This window comes from Pinus tabuliformis, chromosome 2_1, assembly GCF_031772625.1.
Source record: "Pinus tabuliformis cultivar Carrire ecotype Pingquan chromosome 2_1, CPIR1, whole genome shotgun sequence".
NCBI classification, from domain to species: domain Eukaryota; kingdom Viridiplantae; phylum Streptophyta; class Pinopsida; order Pinales; family Pinaceae; genus Pinus; species Pinus tabuliformis.
Genome location: NC_142299.1, coordinates 542906903 through 542924786, shown reverse-complemented (window position 1 = coordinate 542924786; position 17884 = coordinate 542906903). Strand labels below are relative to the sequence as shown.

At 39.7% G+C, this 17884-nt stretch overlaps 2 protein-coding genes across 2 annotated transcripts in view; both read right to left on the bottom strand.

The window, feature by feature from the left end:
• Positions 1 to 17884, bottom strand: part of ALG10 (DIE2/ALG10 family) — a 287661-nt gene that overhangs the window by 237443 nt on the left and 32334 nt on the right. Inside the window, exons 3-4 of the mRNA XM_089402950.1 lie at positions 8306 to 8467; positions 7991 to 8079 (exon numbers count right to left, since the gene is read on the bottom strand). Coding sequence (XP_089259076.1) covers positions 7991 to 8079; positions 8306 to 8395 — 179 coding nt within the window. The 5' untranslated portion in view covers positions 8396 to 8467. The remainder of the gene's footprint in view (positions 1 to 7990; positions 8080 to 8305; positions 8468 to 17884) is intronic.
• Positions 8872 to 9770, bottom strand: LOC149201435 (uncharacterized). The gene is made up of 2 exons (XM_089399721.1): positions 9633 to 9770; positions 8872 to 9508 (listed from the first exon to the last, which is right to left on the bottom strand). The coding sequence occupies exons 1-2, from the start codon at positions 9758 to 9760 to the stop codon at positions 9016 to 9018; spliced, it is 621 nt and encodes a 206-aa protein (XP_089255847.1). The 5' UTR covers positions 9761 to 9770; the 3' UTR covers positions 8872 to 9015.

Below are 17884 nucleotides of genomic sequence, written 5' to 3'. Positions count from 1 at the left end.
GGAGGCAATTGTCTTGGTCTTGGTCTTGGATATCTCATTTGATCTGATTCTATAGGAAGAGGATTGTTCAGGTTTTTCCTAATTGTGGGGTTTTGCCCTGGCATGGAGCCTATATATTGTGTTTATTGTCTCTTGTGATCTTCATGTTTATATTTTGGTAATAGGTTGATGAAGAAAAAAAGAAGACAAAGAATTTAATAAGAAGCCAACAAAGTTCACAAATAATTAACAAGTAAAGGGAATCAATTTTAATCTACAAACACATTGATTTTCCAACATTTTAACCCCTATTACCTAAGTTGTATCTTGGCTAGAATCCTTCAGCTTAATGTAGACTTGTTGGTTCTTGAACTCCACTACAAAGCCTCTATCCTCCATAACCAAAACTAAAAGCAAATTCTTCCTTAGACCTAGAAAAAACAAGAAATTGTCAAAATTTGAAGAATTACCTAACTCAAGCTAGAAGGGAATAATAATACCAATCCATTTTACTAGGTACTTGGCATCATTGCCAAACTCAACCTGTACTCTTGAGTTCGGCTTCTTCAGACTAGAAAACAATTGTCGAGTTGATGTCGTATGTCGAGATGCCCCACTATCCATATACCACACATCCTTGAAATCGTGCTAGTAGATTGTAGGATACCAATGAGAAATCCTTCTCAAACCCAGTAGCAAACACGTTCATTTGAATTTTTGCAGAGGTTGTTACCTACTTCAGTGGCTACTCCCCTTTGCCCTTCTTCTTCCCTGGACACTGAGATGCGTAATGATCATGCTTATGACAAAAAAAGCACTTGGTTTTACTCAAGTCCTTCTTCCCTATAAGTGATTGATTCCTCACTATTTTGACCAAGCCCTTTTGCCAAGGGCTTGGTCAAAATATCAGCTACTTGTTGACTCGAGGGAATATGCCAGGGCTTCATTGCTTCCACCTGAATCTTGTCTCATATGAAGTGACCTCTGCTCTCTCTTGAGCTAAGTGTCACAGAAGTCTGTGTCTTACCAAACCAGGATATCATCATTGATCCCAAGCTAAAGCAATGGCTTGAGGTGCTCTTCATGTTTGTTGCATTGTCTGCCGCTTCATCATTTCCAAGATCTCTCAAGACATACTCTTTTGTGCCCCTCAACGTCTAAGTGGACCGTCAAGATCTCCTAACAGAAGTAGAAGGGTTTCTTGTCTCCCCTCTTCACCTAAATGTTGTTGTAATGCCCTAGAAATCAGTGGTGACCCGGCTCAATCTTCAGAGCTTCCTACACCTCATCCTCTGTCACTAGGTCTAGAATCTTCGTAGACCTATCCTCACTACTTGTGAAAGCAACCATGGCATGCTTTCCAAGCATGCACCCCCTACAAACACAATGTTTCTCAATACTGAACTTTGAAAGACCAATGACTATCTCCCTCAAAATTGGCAATGCCCCCATCCTCTTGTGCCACAACTTGCAGAAGAGATCATTGTTATGCATCAAGGCTTGAATAGGTTAACCCTGCAACTTATGCAAATTACCTTTTCTATGTTGGAAAAGTAAATAGGTTCGGTCTTCATAATTATCTTTGTACTTGTATCAATTTGTATTTCATGTAAAAGAAGAAAAAGAATTTTATTTAAGCATGGGTTTCATGCTCAAGTCTAGGTTAAGCATGTTCTTCATGCTTCTAGGTTTTGTTGAAGTCAAAGAATTGAATTTGAGTCTCATTTGGACTCTTTGTAAAAAAAAGATTTTTTATTAAAAAGAGTCAAAAAGTCCTCCATAAGGCCAAGTTGGCCCTGGAGATGGTCAGGTCGATCTGCTCAACAGATGTGACCCTTCACAGTGACGAACAACTATACATTGGCACATGTTCTCCTTCATTTTGGGAAGAGAAGTTCGTGGATCTTTTGTGACAGTCTCTGTGGTAGAGAAAGCAAGTTTTCTATGGTAGAAGATGTGAGCTTCCCAAGGCTGAACACCTGAAGAGGATGTGAGTTTCCTGAGATTAGAAGTTATGAAAAAGATAGGAATTTATGTAACATATGACTTGAAGAGGAAGTGAATTCCTGAGGAGATATGCAAGCTACTAAGATTGTTTCCGTGATGACATGCAAGCTAATGAAGGACTGTAATTACCATGATATGTGAGTTGATGAAGGACCCTAATGACTATGATCTACGAGTTAAATGAGGATTACAAAGTTTGTAAAATACTAGCTACAAGAAGGACGAAGGATCACTGTGGGACAAGGCATCTTGTGACAAATTAGCTATCTTATTGAAGATGAATCATAACGGAGGATGGAGAGTTGACTTGGGGATCTTATGGAGGCAATTGTCTTGGTCTTGGTCTTGGATATCTCATTTGATCTGATTCTATAGGAAGAGGATTGTTCAGGTTTTTCCTAATTGTGGGGTTTTGCCCTGGCATGGAGCCTATATATTGTGTTTATTGTCTCTTGTGATCTTCATGTTTATATTTTGGTAATAGGTTGATGAAGAAAAAAAGAAGACAAAGAATTTAATAAGAAGCCAACAAAGTTCACAAGTAATTAACAAGTAAAGGGAATCAATTTTAATCTACAAACACATTGATTTTCCAACATTTTAACCCCTATTACCTAAGTTGTATCTTGGCTAGAATCCTTCAGCTTAATGTAGACTTGTTGGTTCTTGAACTCCACTACAAAGCCTTTATCCTCCATAACCAAAACTAAAAGCAAATTCTTCCTTAGACCTAGAAAAAACAAGAAATTGTCAAAATTTGAAGAATTACCTAACTCAAGCTAGAAGGGAATAATAATACCAATTCCTTTTACTAGGTACTTGGCATCATCGCCAAACTCAACCTGTACTCTTGAGTTCGGCTTCTTCAGACTAGAAAACAATTGTCGAGTTGATGTCGTATGTCGAGATGCCCCACTATCCATATACCACACATCCTTGAAATCGTGCTAGTAGATTGTAGGATACCAATGAGAAATCCTTCTCAAACCCAGTAGCAAACACGTTCATTTGAATTTTTGCAGAGGTTGTTACCTGCTTCAGTGGCTACTCCCCTTTGCCCTTCTTCTTCCCTGGACACTGAGATGCGTAATGATCATGCTTATGACAAAAAAAGCACTTGGTTTTACTCAAGTCCTTCTTCCCTGTAAGTGATTGATTCCTCACTCTTTCCCTTACCTTTGTTAGGTGCTTATTGGCATTTGAGTCCATCCAAGTCTCCTCCCAATACAATCATCCCAAAGCCTCTCAAAGTCAAGAAGGTTTTCCGAAGCACAATTACCTTTGACAAATGGTTCCCATGAAGCTGGAAAAGTTAAAACCATTCAACGCCATATTCACTAGTTATGCATCTACAGCCTTCTCCCCAACTAATGCAATTTTATCACAAATATTTGTGATCTTCATAAGGTCACTGGTAATTGTATCTAATCTTGTCATCTCTATGGATCTGAGTATGTTCCACAATATCATCATCATGTTTATGTTCAAACTCTAAAAAAGATTAACCAGGACATCAAACATCTCCTTTGACATATTCTTCTCAAATGCACAAGGGATCAGATGATCAATGTCACATGATTAGGTTTTCAATTCGAGTTCGACAGCAATAAAATACGATTTGAGTTCAAAATTCAAATTTCTTCATTAAATACAGATAAGGTTCGACATTACGTTTGAATATATATATAGAGAGAGAGAGAGAGATGTATGTATATATGTATGTGTATATATTTCAATTACTTATAATACTAGTATTTTAGAATTATAGAGAAATAATATATTTTATAATTTATTAATATCTATTATCAACTATATATTTATGTTATGTACAGTAAACTTTAACATATAATAAAAGTATAAAAACTAGTAAACAATACACATAATAAAACTATAATAAATTATAAATAATTCTAATTGTGGTCTGTGAACAGCTATGTGTGACCTGCTAAATAAATGAGTCCATTGACTAGCATAAACCATCGAATAAGAATAGATGTTGTGCACTTTCAAATCGAAGGATCAGCTGGAACACCCCTACGGAGCCATAAGACGAAGGTGCCACTATTACAGTGCACCTCCAATGTGGTCTAGTCTCATTCACATGGGTTTTCACCACATACCCCATTTTCTATCCAATATGTATTGCGAGTCACCAATTGCCGAGTGTCGCAAATCACACAGTGCTACAAAAGAAGAGATGAGGTACAAAGGTCATAATTGGTTTGGTTGATGGTATGGAGAGGATGCATAGAGGTCATTCATAAAATACAATGTGGAAGCGGCTGGAAATTTCAGACCAAAGCGAACCGAAACGAAGTTAAATTTTTCTTCACAATTCATAGAATTTCAAACCTCAATCTAGAAGTTCGATGAACCCTGTGACTTAGCAGATGGTCCTTTATGACATCCAAGATCATTCGCTTGGCCTTCACTTCCTTTTTATTGTGAGCTACCAAGCCCTGCTCATTTGTAGGTGGAGTCATAACATCCTTGATAATATCCGAAACTTCATTCTCTTTTAGTCAAAGTGTAACCCTCACTTTCCATGCAATGAAGTTTGAGTGTTAATTTTAGGTATGTTCTATGCTTAGCGCAATTTACTTCAATTTTTCATATTAGCCCAATGACAATATTCAGATTAGCGATCACATCAGCATGATAGTAAAGTGTAGATCGAACATAAACATAAATCGCAGAAAACAAGCCAAAGACAAGAGGACACAAGATGTGACGCCAGCTAGGGACAAACCCCAATGTGGGGAAACCCTTGATCAATTCTTCTTATATTCTTCAATAGTTCAGCAGAGAGAGATAGTACATATACGTCAGAAGTCAACACTTTGACTTGTCAAAATAAGAGCAGAGATCTTCACCATGAAGATGGCATAAAGAGGTTGCAGATCTGAAGACATGGACTGCAGTTCTGAACTCGGGTGATGGCAAACATTCTTCCAAAGTGATTCCATCACCATGCTGCATCCATCATGCTGCATCTATCATCATGCTGCATCTCATCATGCTGCATCCAACATGCTGCATCCATCATGTTGCATAGCTGTTAGATAACTAAGCCCTTCAAGGGCTGCAGACCACCTAGGAGAGTCCCTCCTAATCCACGCTGCCACCCACACTCAATGCATACTGAAATACTCCCATGGAACAGCCTTAGCTGCTTGCTATGGCTTGCAGCCTAGCAAAGCAGCTAGCTGTAGCTTATAGAATCTTCCAACAGGCCTAGTCAAATCATGAATTCATGGCTATTCATGACCTTGATACTACGCTGTCACCTACAGCGATTCTGGCTGCATTTAGGGCTCCTTAACAACGTCTTGAGGCCTCTCCCTGATGACTGTAATGATAGGGCCTTCTTCTAGCTATGAGACAGAACCTTACAAGCTGTGGAGAGGTCACTTCTGGACAGCGTTTAAGCTTACTTGACAGCGGCTAGATGTCCTGGCTCTTGTGCGGATAAGTGCTGCACTTAACAGCGTATTGGAGCTTCTCTTAACAGCGTATTAAAGGCTTCCTTTGAACAGTGTATTAAAGCTGCATTTGAAACCTCCTTTCTCTGCGGAATTAGACAGCGTTTGAGAGCCAACTCTATGACTGTGGCTAGGGCTTGTACTGACTGCGGTTAGGGCACATAAAAACCCTCCTTAAACTGCGGCCTAGTCTCTTTAAAGATTGCAGATAGAAGACCTCTCCTAGGACTGCGTAGGAGCCTCCTTTAGGACAGCATAGGTGTCTTTCTTTCATCCTCCATGACTGCGTCTATAGGGCTGGCTTCATTGACTGTGGTTAGGGCTCTCCATGGCAACGTTAAGAGACTGTGTATTAGACTTCCCTTTATTGCGGATTAGGGCATCATTAGGCCAGCGTATTAGACTTCTTTCATGGCTGCTTGTAACACTCCTCCATGACTGCGTTGAGGTCTTTCTTTCATGAATGCTAGGGCAGCGTTAGGGCTTCTTCATTAGGGCAGCGTTAGAGCTTCTCCATTAGGGCAGCGTAGAGCCAAGGGCACTCCCTCTAGATCTCTCCTTCATCAAAACCCAAAACAGAAATGAAGAGAGATCACAAGAGTGTGTGTGAAAATGACTTGAAGGCCACCTCTATTTATAGTAAAACGTTGAGGACAGGTGGGGGCAATTTGGTTGCTGGCCAACCTTGACGAATTGTCACATAACACAAATAAATTCATATCTCCATGAATACATGTTGGAATCGGATGATCTTTAGATCAATCCTACACCTCTCGATGAGGGAAATCCAAGAAAAATATCAGTTGCCATGAATAAGAAGACCCACATGGAATTTGGCCCTAGTTGCCAATTTTAACAGTGAGGAACATATATATCCTCAAACTGGAGGCTCGTTGCTGCCATCTCTAAGATCTATTGCACCAACTCCCAAGCCAAAAAAATATAACTTTGAAATTCTCTTACTGCTAGTCCTTCCCTGCAATGGATTTTAACATTGCAAATCCCTGAGAATCTCAATCAGAGATCAAGCTCTGATACCATGCTAGAATTCTAAACCCTAGGTGACTATGTTCATATGATCTCAATCAAATAAGTATATTACTGAATTTAATTGAAAATTTCAGACCATCGCATCAATCACACATACCTAGAAATTAAACAGTGGAAGCATAAAAATAGATTTCTCACACATATAAGTAATTACTCCTTCAAATCAGATTTCATTACTTAGCAAAACTTACAAGGAAACCTCCACACGCTGCCCAAGAAAAACAGCATGCACGCATGCCAAAATTGCCTTGACTGAGCTTGTACAGCCTACTGAAAAACCCAGAAACAGCAAAAAAACTGCTGTAAGACCTGCAGAACATCCTATATGGTCTGTCTATATGACTATACAGACCCATACAGACCTGTCTGTACGACTGAATGGATTTCTGTATGACTCTCCAGACCCATACAGACAGTTGTCTCGTACTACATACTAACCAAGAATGCCTCTTCCCTGGCTGCCTGCTCTCTCTCTCAGTGCTCAGCTGCTTGAGCGTGTGTGTAAAAGCCTCTACCTTGCCCTATCTTTATAGTTTTAGCAAAGAATCTATTTCTAAGATTTCTCCTAGTCTAAGTACAATTTTAAACTCAATTGCTAGAAATAAGACTTTCACTTTTTCACTAAAGTGAATTACAAAATAGAATTATTTTTCCAAAAATAAAATTAATTTTCAAAAATATTACAAACTACTTCTCACATCTTCACTGAACATATGCGGAATTTCCTATTACAGCTATAATTCTCAAAAATCAGAAGGGGTTAATCCCTAGAGGAATCCACTTGGGCATCACTACTCTGTGAGACATTGCAAAAATGCAACAAGGATGATGTTCTTCAGAGCCAAAAATATGAAAACCAAGTGATAGCAACACTCAGCACACCTCATGGAAATAACCCATAAGTGTAAACATATGACAGGAGATGGGATTTGTCCACCCACAAATTGTATATATTGCAAGTCTCTCTTTCGTTGTTAGCACTGGCACTTTACTTTTATATTGGCTCTCACTATCGTAGAAATCAGCAACATAAAAATGTCACTCTATCTCATGGGCTGATTTGATCTCATGGTCATTTAATAAGAACCCCGTCTATTTATCAATCTCTCTTTTTATCTGTATGTGGAAAAATTGGGGACACTTTGTTTTCTCCCACCCAAAAATAAGAGAAAATAAAGTACCTGATTAAAGGGGTTGTGTTTTTCATTCTCAGGGATCAATTTCTGGCAAAAAATGAACAAAGTATTTTTGTATTCCTTTCACGGAATCATAAAAGCATAAATGCGGGGATAGCTTAAATTAGATAAAAACAACTTAGGGATGTTATAACTTATAAGGGTTACTAAATAGAAAAGGGGAAGAAGAAGGCTTTCAGCGAACAAATGTTAATCCAAAATTAATACCAACATATTTTTTAAAAAGTTGCTGAAAGATTTAACTCCAACTAACATATCATGGTTTGCATAACTCACAGTCCAGGAAGAGTGGTAATCATAGGATCCCAAGTGTTAAAATCTCCTTTGCAATATCGTTGTGCCTGTGGCACATGAAATATTTCATCCTGCCATGAAACAAGTGTTATCTTTTCAATTACAATTTCCCCCCATTCCACTACAATGTAAGCTCTTTTATAAAACTCAACAGACAATAGTTTAAAATGTCATCACTTATAGTGTCTGCTTTTGTGAAGCACGTGTATACAATATACCAAATTCGAATGACATTTATATTAAAAAACAAGGACAATAGAATGTTTACGAAAATGAATCAGTATCGTGAGAGAGTACCATGTATGGATCTGGGACAACATAGTTTACAATGGTGGAGATAGGCAAAGTGCAAGCAACAGCCATGAGTGCAAGAACTAGCCGACCCATTTTCCTCTCCCTGTCAATTGATTGACAGGTTGCAGGTAAAAGTGTTGAACTGCTGAACCTCTGTCACATTATCTGTTTGAGTCAACCAAGATCATTAAATGGAAATCTTTATCATTTTAATCATTTCGCCAATAAAGAAGATATGTGTAAATCCTAATCATTTTGCCAATAAAGAAGATATGTGTAAATCCTAATCATTTCGCCAATAAAGAGATAAGTGTAAATTTTAATCATTTCATCAATAAATATCAATGTTGTTAAAAGCGCGATCGGGATTAAATCGGCGCCGGGAATAAAGCGGAAAAAATCGGCAAAAGCGGGAAAAAAGCGGAAAAAAGCGTTTGGCACAAAAATATTCTTTGTTTTTCATTTTTTTTCAATTTTTTTAATATCTAAACCATCTACAACATAAAATAAATACATTGACACATAAATATGATAAAAAAACTAATATATAAGATGTTTAATATCATTTCTAGCGCTAAAATCACACATAACATTGAATCATGTCCTGAATAGTAAGTCCTGAGTCCCAACTCAGCCTCAAAATATCAACAAAAAATATGATAATGTATCTCATCATGTCATAATGTCATATACAATAAAATGAAAGTCTAATCCTATTGATTTCCTCTGCCCCTCTTGCGAGAAAATGGCACAACTTTCTCTTTCCCTCTAGATGTAGAAGCTGGTGCCTGTGGTGGTGGAAATGGCAGTGGAGTCTGACGTGCTCTAGAAGCTGAAGAACTAGTAGTAGCAGCTACAGGAGGCTGAGGTAGACGGAGACCACGTCCTCTACTGGTGGTAGTGGTAGCCCGGGTAGGCGGTGTCACCTCCTCCTCCTGCTCCTCCTCCTCCACCTGCTCCTCCTCCTGCTCCTGCTCCTGCTCCTCCTGCTCCTCCTCCTCCCCCTCCTCCTCCCCCTCATCCTGCACTAACCAATCATCAGTGGGATCCATGAGAGGCCTCTCGGTCTCAACCCTCCATTCAGCAGTGGTGTCAATCCCATCCAATGAGATGGCTTCCGTATCAGGTGTCCTCTCTAGTTGCCTCACCCACAATCGAAGATTGTAGTAGACATAGACCATGTCATTAAGTCTATGGGACTCCAACCTGTACAAAGTTCATGAAATAATAATTAATAATTAATATTATAAAAAAAAATATTGTTTAAAACTTTAATGAATTCAAAAATTTATTTGGAAATTTGCAATATTTTAAATGTTTAAGTTGTAACCTATTGCGCTTCTTGTTGTGTATTTTTTCAAATACACTCCAATTGCGCTCACATCCTGAGGAGCTGCATGTTTGGCTGAGGATGCGTACGGCAAGCTTTTGCAAAAGGGGTACTCTGCCACCATACATCTTCCACCATGCGTCTACAACAAAATTACAAATAAAATTTTAAATAAACATAAGAAAAAAATGGAATTTGAAGAGACAATGAAATTTGAAACAAAGTTACAAAGTACAAACTAAAAAATACCTGGCATTTTAATCGTCCTATCATTGACAGTCATCTCAAAGCCAAATGTGCCACCTGACATCTTATATGTCTCAATTTGTCTAGAGATCTCTATATGTTGTTCTGGAGATCTCACCATCTTCTGGACACAGGTTAATAATCCTTCCACGACCTCAGCATCAAAATCAAACCCACATGCATAAGAAAATGCAGGGTTCAGGAAAAGCCCAGCAGCATGAATGGGACGATGGAGTGTGTTGTTCCATCGCTCATCAATCACTGCCCATAGAAGGAGTTGTCTCTGAAACCCATCATCTCCCTTATCATCATAGTAGGACCGAATGGCTTCTTTGGCCCTGTCCATGGCTTCATACAAATAGCCCATTGCGGGTTTCTCACCATCAACCAACCGAAGAACCTTTACCAAAGGTTCAGTAACAGCGCACACCTCCTGCACTCCCGCCCAGAAGTCTTCCTGGTATGAAACTAGTCTGCACACGGCCTCTCCTTCTGGTTTGCGGCTCATTGACGAAGCACGCCACTCCTCTGAAAGAAACATTCTCTTCAAATCCCACATAGAATTCAAGAGGGATTGAAGAGATATGAAACTCGTCGCAAACCGTGTAATGGCGGGGCGCACCAACTCTTTGTTGTTGGTGCATTTTCTCATCAAGCTAAGCACAGATGTGTGATTGTAAATAAATTTTGTGATGCTTTTTGATGAGTCAACAATATCTTTGACAAAGGGAATTTTCCCTATGTCCTCTAACATCAAATCAATACAATGGGCAGCACAAGGTGTCCAAAATAAAGTAGGATGCCTGTCCATAAGCATTCTACCAGCAGCAACATAATTTGCAGCATTGTCCGTTATGACTTGGACAACATTCTCTGCACCCACCTCCAAAATAAACACATCCAGCAAATCACAAAGTTCTTGCATCTTTGATTTGATGAGTTGCATCAATAGATTTGATAAACATAGTCCCCTTGGGACAACTAACCAAGAAGTTTATAAGGGTTCTCCCCTTTTGGTCAGTCCAACCATATGACATAACAGTGCATCCTGTTTGTGCCCATGATGCCCTAAAATCCTCCAATCTTTGGGTGCAGTCACGCTTTTCCTCTTGAAGAATCCGGCCTCTGAAATCATGAAGAGAAGGGATTTTGTACCCCGGGCCAACACTGGCAATAGCATCAACAGTAGGTTGGAAAAATGGATTATTCCTTACAATGTTGAAAGGAATATCACTCCAGAGGAGAAATTTTGCCATCAACCTATCAGCTTGTTCTTTTTCAGTTCTTTTTAGCATTGAACCGATAGTTGGTTGTGAACCAGGTGTGGTTCGAGGAACAAAAAATGATGATGCAGCTACCGGATTGACTGACGCTGCAGTAGAACCAGTGCCACTTGGCCCACTTCCTTCAGCTGACCTTTTTAGTTGCCTTTTGAGTTCTTCTTTGGCCTCTCTAGTGTGCTCTAATTCTCCCAATGCTCTCATGGCTCTTTGGATAATTTCAGGATTTGTATTTATACAGGGCCCCACATCACGTCCAGGGATTTGTGCAAGGTGGAACTTCAACCTGTACACCCCCCCGCTTATCTCCTTTCCACACAACTTGCAATTCAAGTTTTGTCTATCATTCGGAGCTTTAGGTTCACCATATTCCCAGAAAGGATCCAATTTCCTTGGCATGTTTGTTTTTGAATTTTGAATTTGCAAACCTATGGAAAAATAAGGATTAGGAAATAGGAATTTAGGATTACATAATACAAATTACAATTTAGCATTTACAAAATTACAAGTTAATTATTTCCAAAATCCCAATTTCCAAACCCAAGTTACCCAACCAAATGCCAATGGCAAATGCCAAAAAACAATGAAAATTCAAAAAACATAAACAATGTTTAAAAAAAATGAAAAAATAAAAATAAAAAATTGGTTCTCATAGTCATAACAAATTACCCATCCCAAATCAATGAAAAATTACAAAAAAATTCTTTAAAAACAATTAATCTACATACCGTTTTTATGGACAAATTGGTGATCTTGTCTTGGATTTCTCCTAAAAACACTTGGATTCGCTCCCAAACTCGACCCAAACCCTTCAGCTCCTCTCCTTCAGCTCTTCTCCTCCTCCTCCGCGCGGCGACAATCAAATGACATAAAAAAAATTCGTTTTTCTCTATTAAAAGCCCGCGCCCTCGGCGATTTTTTCGAAAAAAAATCGTTATAAAAAAAATACGGCGATTTTTTGGGATAAAAATCGCAATTTATGCGGGATGGTGATAAAATCACGATTTTAACAACACTGATAAATATATAAATCTTAAGCATTTCACCAATAAAGAAGACGTGTTTGTGCTTGTAAAGATTCATGTTATATTTGCAATTAGTATTATAAGCATTAAGGATATTGATTTGCTAATATTAGATATCTCAAAAAAGGTATGCCTCTGTCAGAGTATTGGTCGCTTCACACATTGAGGCATATGATGGAATGGTAGTGATATGCATGGATGGATCAGAATCAAAGTGTAATGCCCTATATTAATAATAATAATGATGATGGTAATAATAATAATAAAATAAATGGAATAATAATAAACAAAAAATTAAAATATTAATAAATAAATAAAATATTAAGATAATAATAGAAAATAACTAAAATAATTAAAATATATATATATATATATATATATATATATTAATCATTAAATAAAACAATGAATAATAAAGTGCATTTTCAAATAAATAAATAAAAACTAAATTATGAAAAATAGTAAGAATAAGTAAAGTTAACAAAAGTAAAAAAAGAATAAAATAAGCAAGAGTCAAATTAAGAAAAAGGTTGAGTTAAGGAAAACTTAAGATAAAAAATAGAAGTTGGCATGATGACACATGGATTGTGTGCATGAAGATTCCCTTTCCATTTTTGGAACAAATTGTTTTATTTAATGGATGAAAAGGGAGATGAGAGGCATTCATTCTTTCTAGAGGAGAATTCAAGGAGAGGGGGACTCATTGGTTGTAGTAGTTGATTGAGGGCTCAGAATTGGCCAGTTGTAGAGAGATTCACTGCAGTTGAGTCTACGGTTGCGCAAAGAGTCATCCCCAAAACATTGTTATGGTAGGATCTGAATAGCGCAACAACTCTGAAATCTCCAGAAAGATATATCTTATCTTTACCTGTATGTCTTTTCTTCTCATGTCTTCAGAATTATATACCAATCTGTTAAAAATGGCAACTAGGGCCAAACTCCATGTGGGTAATCTGATTTATGGTAGCTGACTTGGGTCTCTCTCATCAAGAGGTGTAGGATTGATCTAAATCATTTCATTCCGATAAGTATTCATAGAGTTATGAATTTATTTGTGTTATGAGACAATTCGTCAAGGTTGGCCAACAACGAAATAAACCCCACATGTGCTCAACGTTTTAGTATAAAAGAAGATGACTTGAGAGTCATTTCACACACACTTCTATCTTGATTTCTCTCCACTTGTCTTGGGTTTTAGTGGAAGAGAAATCTAGGAGTGGAAGCCCTAGACGTTGGAGGAAAGAAGACTAAGGGAGCCACCATAGAGGAGATGCCCTAGCCCTAGACGCAGTCAAAAGGAAGTCTCTACGCAGGTTTCCATAGCTGTCAAAGGGGAGTCCCTATGCAGACTAAATGCTGCCCTAACGCAGACCTAAAAGCTGCCCTAACGCAGTCCTAAAGGCTGCCCTAAACATTGTCCTAAAGGCAGCCCTAACGCATCCAAGAAGGCAGCCCTAACGCTATCCTAAGGCAGCCCTAACCTACGCTATCTCAAGGGTATCCTAGCCGTTGTTAAGATGAAGATAGACACTGTCCTAAACACACCAATGATGCCCTAGCCGCAGGCATAAGGTGCCCTAGACGCAGGCCTAATGCAGCCGAAAGGGAGGACTGTTTGAGGAAAATTTGAGGGCTCAAACATGCCCAAGACAGCAGCATAATAAATGGGACAGCAGCAAGGTATAGTATGACTGTTAGGGACAGCAGCTACAGCCATATATCTAGGCAGCAGTGGCAAGGGACAGCTGCATAATAAATGGGACAGCAAGATATGCTAAGATAAATGGGACAGCTAGGCATGGTGCTTGGTGCAGCAAACAGTGGGACAGCAAGCACTCATAGGAACAGCAACTATGATGGGACTGCAGCATGTTGGGACAGCAACTATGATGGGACAGCAGCATGTTGGGACAGCAACTATGATGGGACAGCCCAATGACATAGGACAACAATGACAATGGTGCTGCAGTGGCACAAGTGGGACAGCAGCTATTATATGACAGCAGAGAGCATGGACAGCAGCAAGCATGACCAGCATGAAAAGCATGGTAAGCATGGCAAGCATGGACAGCAGCAAGCATGACAAGCATGGTAAGCATGGCAAGCATGGACAGCATGGATAGCAGTGGCAAGCATGGTGTTGCAAGCACATGAGACATGCTGTATGACAACATGGTTCAACAATGGCACATGGGACAACAGTGCAGCATAAGGTGCAGCAGTCATGAGGTCCAACATTATGATGATGGGTGCAGCATTGTGCAGCACGGTGAGGTGCAACATGATGACGAGATGCAGCACAATGATAGGTGAAGGAGTCACCTTGGAGAATCAGTTGAAGCCGCATGTCTTCAACTAATCTCATGTATCATCTTCTTAGAGATGATCTATGCTCTCATCTAGATAAGTCAAAGTGTTGACTTCTGTTGTAAATGTATTCTCTCTCTCTCTCTCTCTGCTGAACTATTGAAGAACATATAAGAAGAATTGATCAAGGGTTTCCCCACATTGGGGTTTGTCCCTGGCTAGTGTCACATCTTGTGTCCTCTTGTCTTGGCTTGTCTTCTGCTATTTATGTTTATGTTCTATCTGCAGTTTACTTTAATGCTAATGTGATTGCTAATCTGGAAAAGATATTGAGCTAATTGTGAAAATTGAAATAAATTGCTCCAAGCATAGAACATACCTAACACTAACATGGTATCAAAGCTGAGGTGAAGACAATGCCCAAGCAAGAGTAAAAGAGCAATCACCGAAGACAGTTGGGAAAGGACAAAAGGATCAATGGATTCCTCATCCCTCTTCAAATTCACCAAGGGTGAAGTCAAAGCAGAGAGAATTATCAGAATGGCGCAGCGGAAGTTTCTAATGGCCTACCTAGAAATCACTTCAATGGGAAGTCCGGATCTAAGTGTGGAAGGAAAGGCAGATGCCTTGGTTGTAATAAGTTCGACCATTATGCGAAGGAGTGTCTGAGGTAGGGACACATCACTTGATGATGATAACAATCATTCCAGGGACATCTTCAATGATCAGAGGAATGACAGGTAATGCAGGTCATCAAGGAAACGACCAACTCTTCAGAGAAAGCAAGGAACCCCAGGTATGAGGAATCAAATGTTGTTTCTGATAAGATAAAGAAGAGTTATCTTGTATTGGCCCTCTCCTTCAGATTCTTTGGGAATTTGGCTTATTGATTGTAGTGCTTCAAGGCACCTCATCAAATAGAAGGGTGCTCTCTCGAATTTGGTAGAGATGGAAACAATCGTGGGATTATACTTGGAGTCAATGCCACCTATCCCGGAAAGGGTGTAGGGAATGTTACCCCTCAATTGAATGAGGGTAACTCAATTCATTTACAAGAATCTCTTTTGTGTACCTGATTGCAAGAAGAACCTAGTGTCCATTTCGGCAATGGAAGTCAAAGGTTTCAGGGTGGCATTCATCAATGGAAAGGAATGCGTTTGAAAATAGAATTTTCAAAAATGCTTTTACTCATGGGTTCAGGGTTGGCAATTTGTATCAAGTTGCAGGATGGTCCATTGGGGACCATGTCAGTTGACACATCTCATCTATAGCGCCGGAGGTCTACTTATTATGGGGCCCTGCCCGATGTGAGTTAGATGGTGACAGGGATGCCCAAATTCAAGAAGAGCATGAAGGTACATGTCTGAGATATACCAAAGGAAAATCTTACAAGGGGACCATTCCCCTCATGTAGCAGGTCCACAGGTTTTGAACAACCCGAGGGGTTTGAGATTCATGATCGGGAATCTCATCTATGAAGGTGGAAGAAAGCCCTCTATGGCTTGAAGAAAACACCCCGGGCTTAATATGAGAGGATTGATAGTTGTCTGATGAAGCTGAGATTCACTAGGAGTGAAGCCAATCCAAACCATTGCTTGAAGGTTGTGGATGATAGACCTCTCATACCAACACCTTCTGAGGACAACCTCTTTCTGACAGGTGCAGACCCTCTCATTTTTAGAAGTAAGAGGGAGTTGGATTCCGGATTTAAAATGATGAACTGCAAGCCCGTGACTACCTCAATGGATCTTAACTTTCAGAAGTTATGTGGTAGGGATGTCAGACCTGTTTTGGGAAATGCCTCTGAGTTTCACAAACTCATACTAGCATTGATGTTCTTGGTGAACTCCCGTCCAGATATATGTTTTGCATTTAGCATGTTGGGCTCATATTTGGTTGAGCCTCACTGGATTGATGCCAAGAATCACTTGAGTGAAGCCGATCCAAACCATTGCTTGAAGGTTGTGGATGATAGACCTCTCATACCGACACCTTATGAGGACGACCTATTTCTGACAGGTGCATACCCTCTCATTTGTAAAAGTAAGAGGGAGTTGGATTCCGGATTTAAAATGATGAACTGCAAGCCCGTGACTACCTCAATGGATCTTAACTTTCAGAAGTTATGTGGTAGGGATGTCGGACCTGTTTTGGGAAATGCCTCTAAGTTTCACAAACTCATACTAGCATTGATGTTCTTGGTGAACTCCCGTCTAGATATATGTTTTGGAGTTAGCATGTTGGACTCATATTTGGTTGAGCCTCATTGGATTGCTGCCAAGAATCACTTGAGATATCTTCAGGGCACAATCTCTCATGAATTGAGATACACTGTCGCAAATATGAAGTTGCATGATTATTCTGATGATGATTAGGCAGGCAGTGTGGAGGATCGCAAGAGCACTTTTGAGTCTTGGTTCTCTTTGGGTTTTTCTTCGATATCCTGGATGAGCAGGAAGCAGAAGTCGGTTACTATAAGCACCGCTGAGACTGAATACATAGCTACGAGTATGATCTTGTGTGAAGCTGCCTGGTTGTGGAAGCTCTTCAGTGCATTGTTTATACAAATGATGGATACCACCGTGATCTTCTGTGTCAACTAGGGGGGATTCGATTGTTGAGGAATCTCGTATTCTATGATTGCTCCAGCCTATAGACATCAGATACTACCTTATCTGGGTATGGTACATCGATGAGTGAGGAGGCTCCATCCATTGAGACTATTGTACAGGTCGCAGACATTCTATCAAAGCCCTGGGGAAAGCTCAAATTTGTGACTTTCCTGAACGACTTGGAGTCGTTGAGAGACCTTCTTATGAGAGTCCTGCATGATGCATGCATTGAGCTCTAGGAGCTCCGGGGGGCTTGGGGTACTTTTTGGAGCAACAAGTGACCATAGAGCGACTCACCCTCCCCTAATGGTGTGCTATGTACAGGGAGAATGGCGTAGCCTTCCCCTATGATACCCCATGGCGACTTAGGGATAGGATGAGTGGTTCTCTTGTCGAGGCATCCTACCTTAACTTTTATAGGGTGGGATACCCTACTTAAATGCCTGGATGACTTCTTGAAATATGGTATGCCCCACTTATACAAATAACCATAAACTACAACAGTTGTGTTCACGTTAAAACACTAACTAATCAACCAAAGACTCCCTTCCTCGTTGTCAAGACCTCGGCAATGGCCACACCACCGTGGGCATGCAGCACCAGCAAAGATTTTGTATCGAGGCGCTCAACTACTCTTTCCCAGACTACACCTCTAGCCTATGTGCCTTAGTGAATTTGCTTTTAGACTTTGCAGAACTAAGTTTTCAAAACAAATTAGCACAGTAGCCAAAACACTTCAACACTTAGCCAATTATTCAAGCTCACTTTTTTACGTCATTCAC

Coding starts and splice junctions, on each gene's coding strand:
- LOC149201435 (XM_089399721.1), bottom strand. CDS start 9,760: ATGTATGGTGGCAGAGTACCCCTTTTGCAAAAGCTTGCCGTACGCATC. Junction 9,509..9,632: donor CACAACAAGAAGCGCAATAG/GTTACAACTTAA, acceptor AACTTTGTACAG/GTTGGAGTCCCATAGACTTA.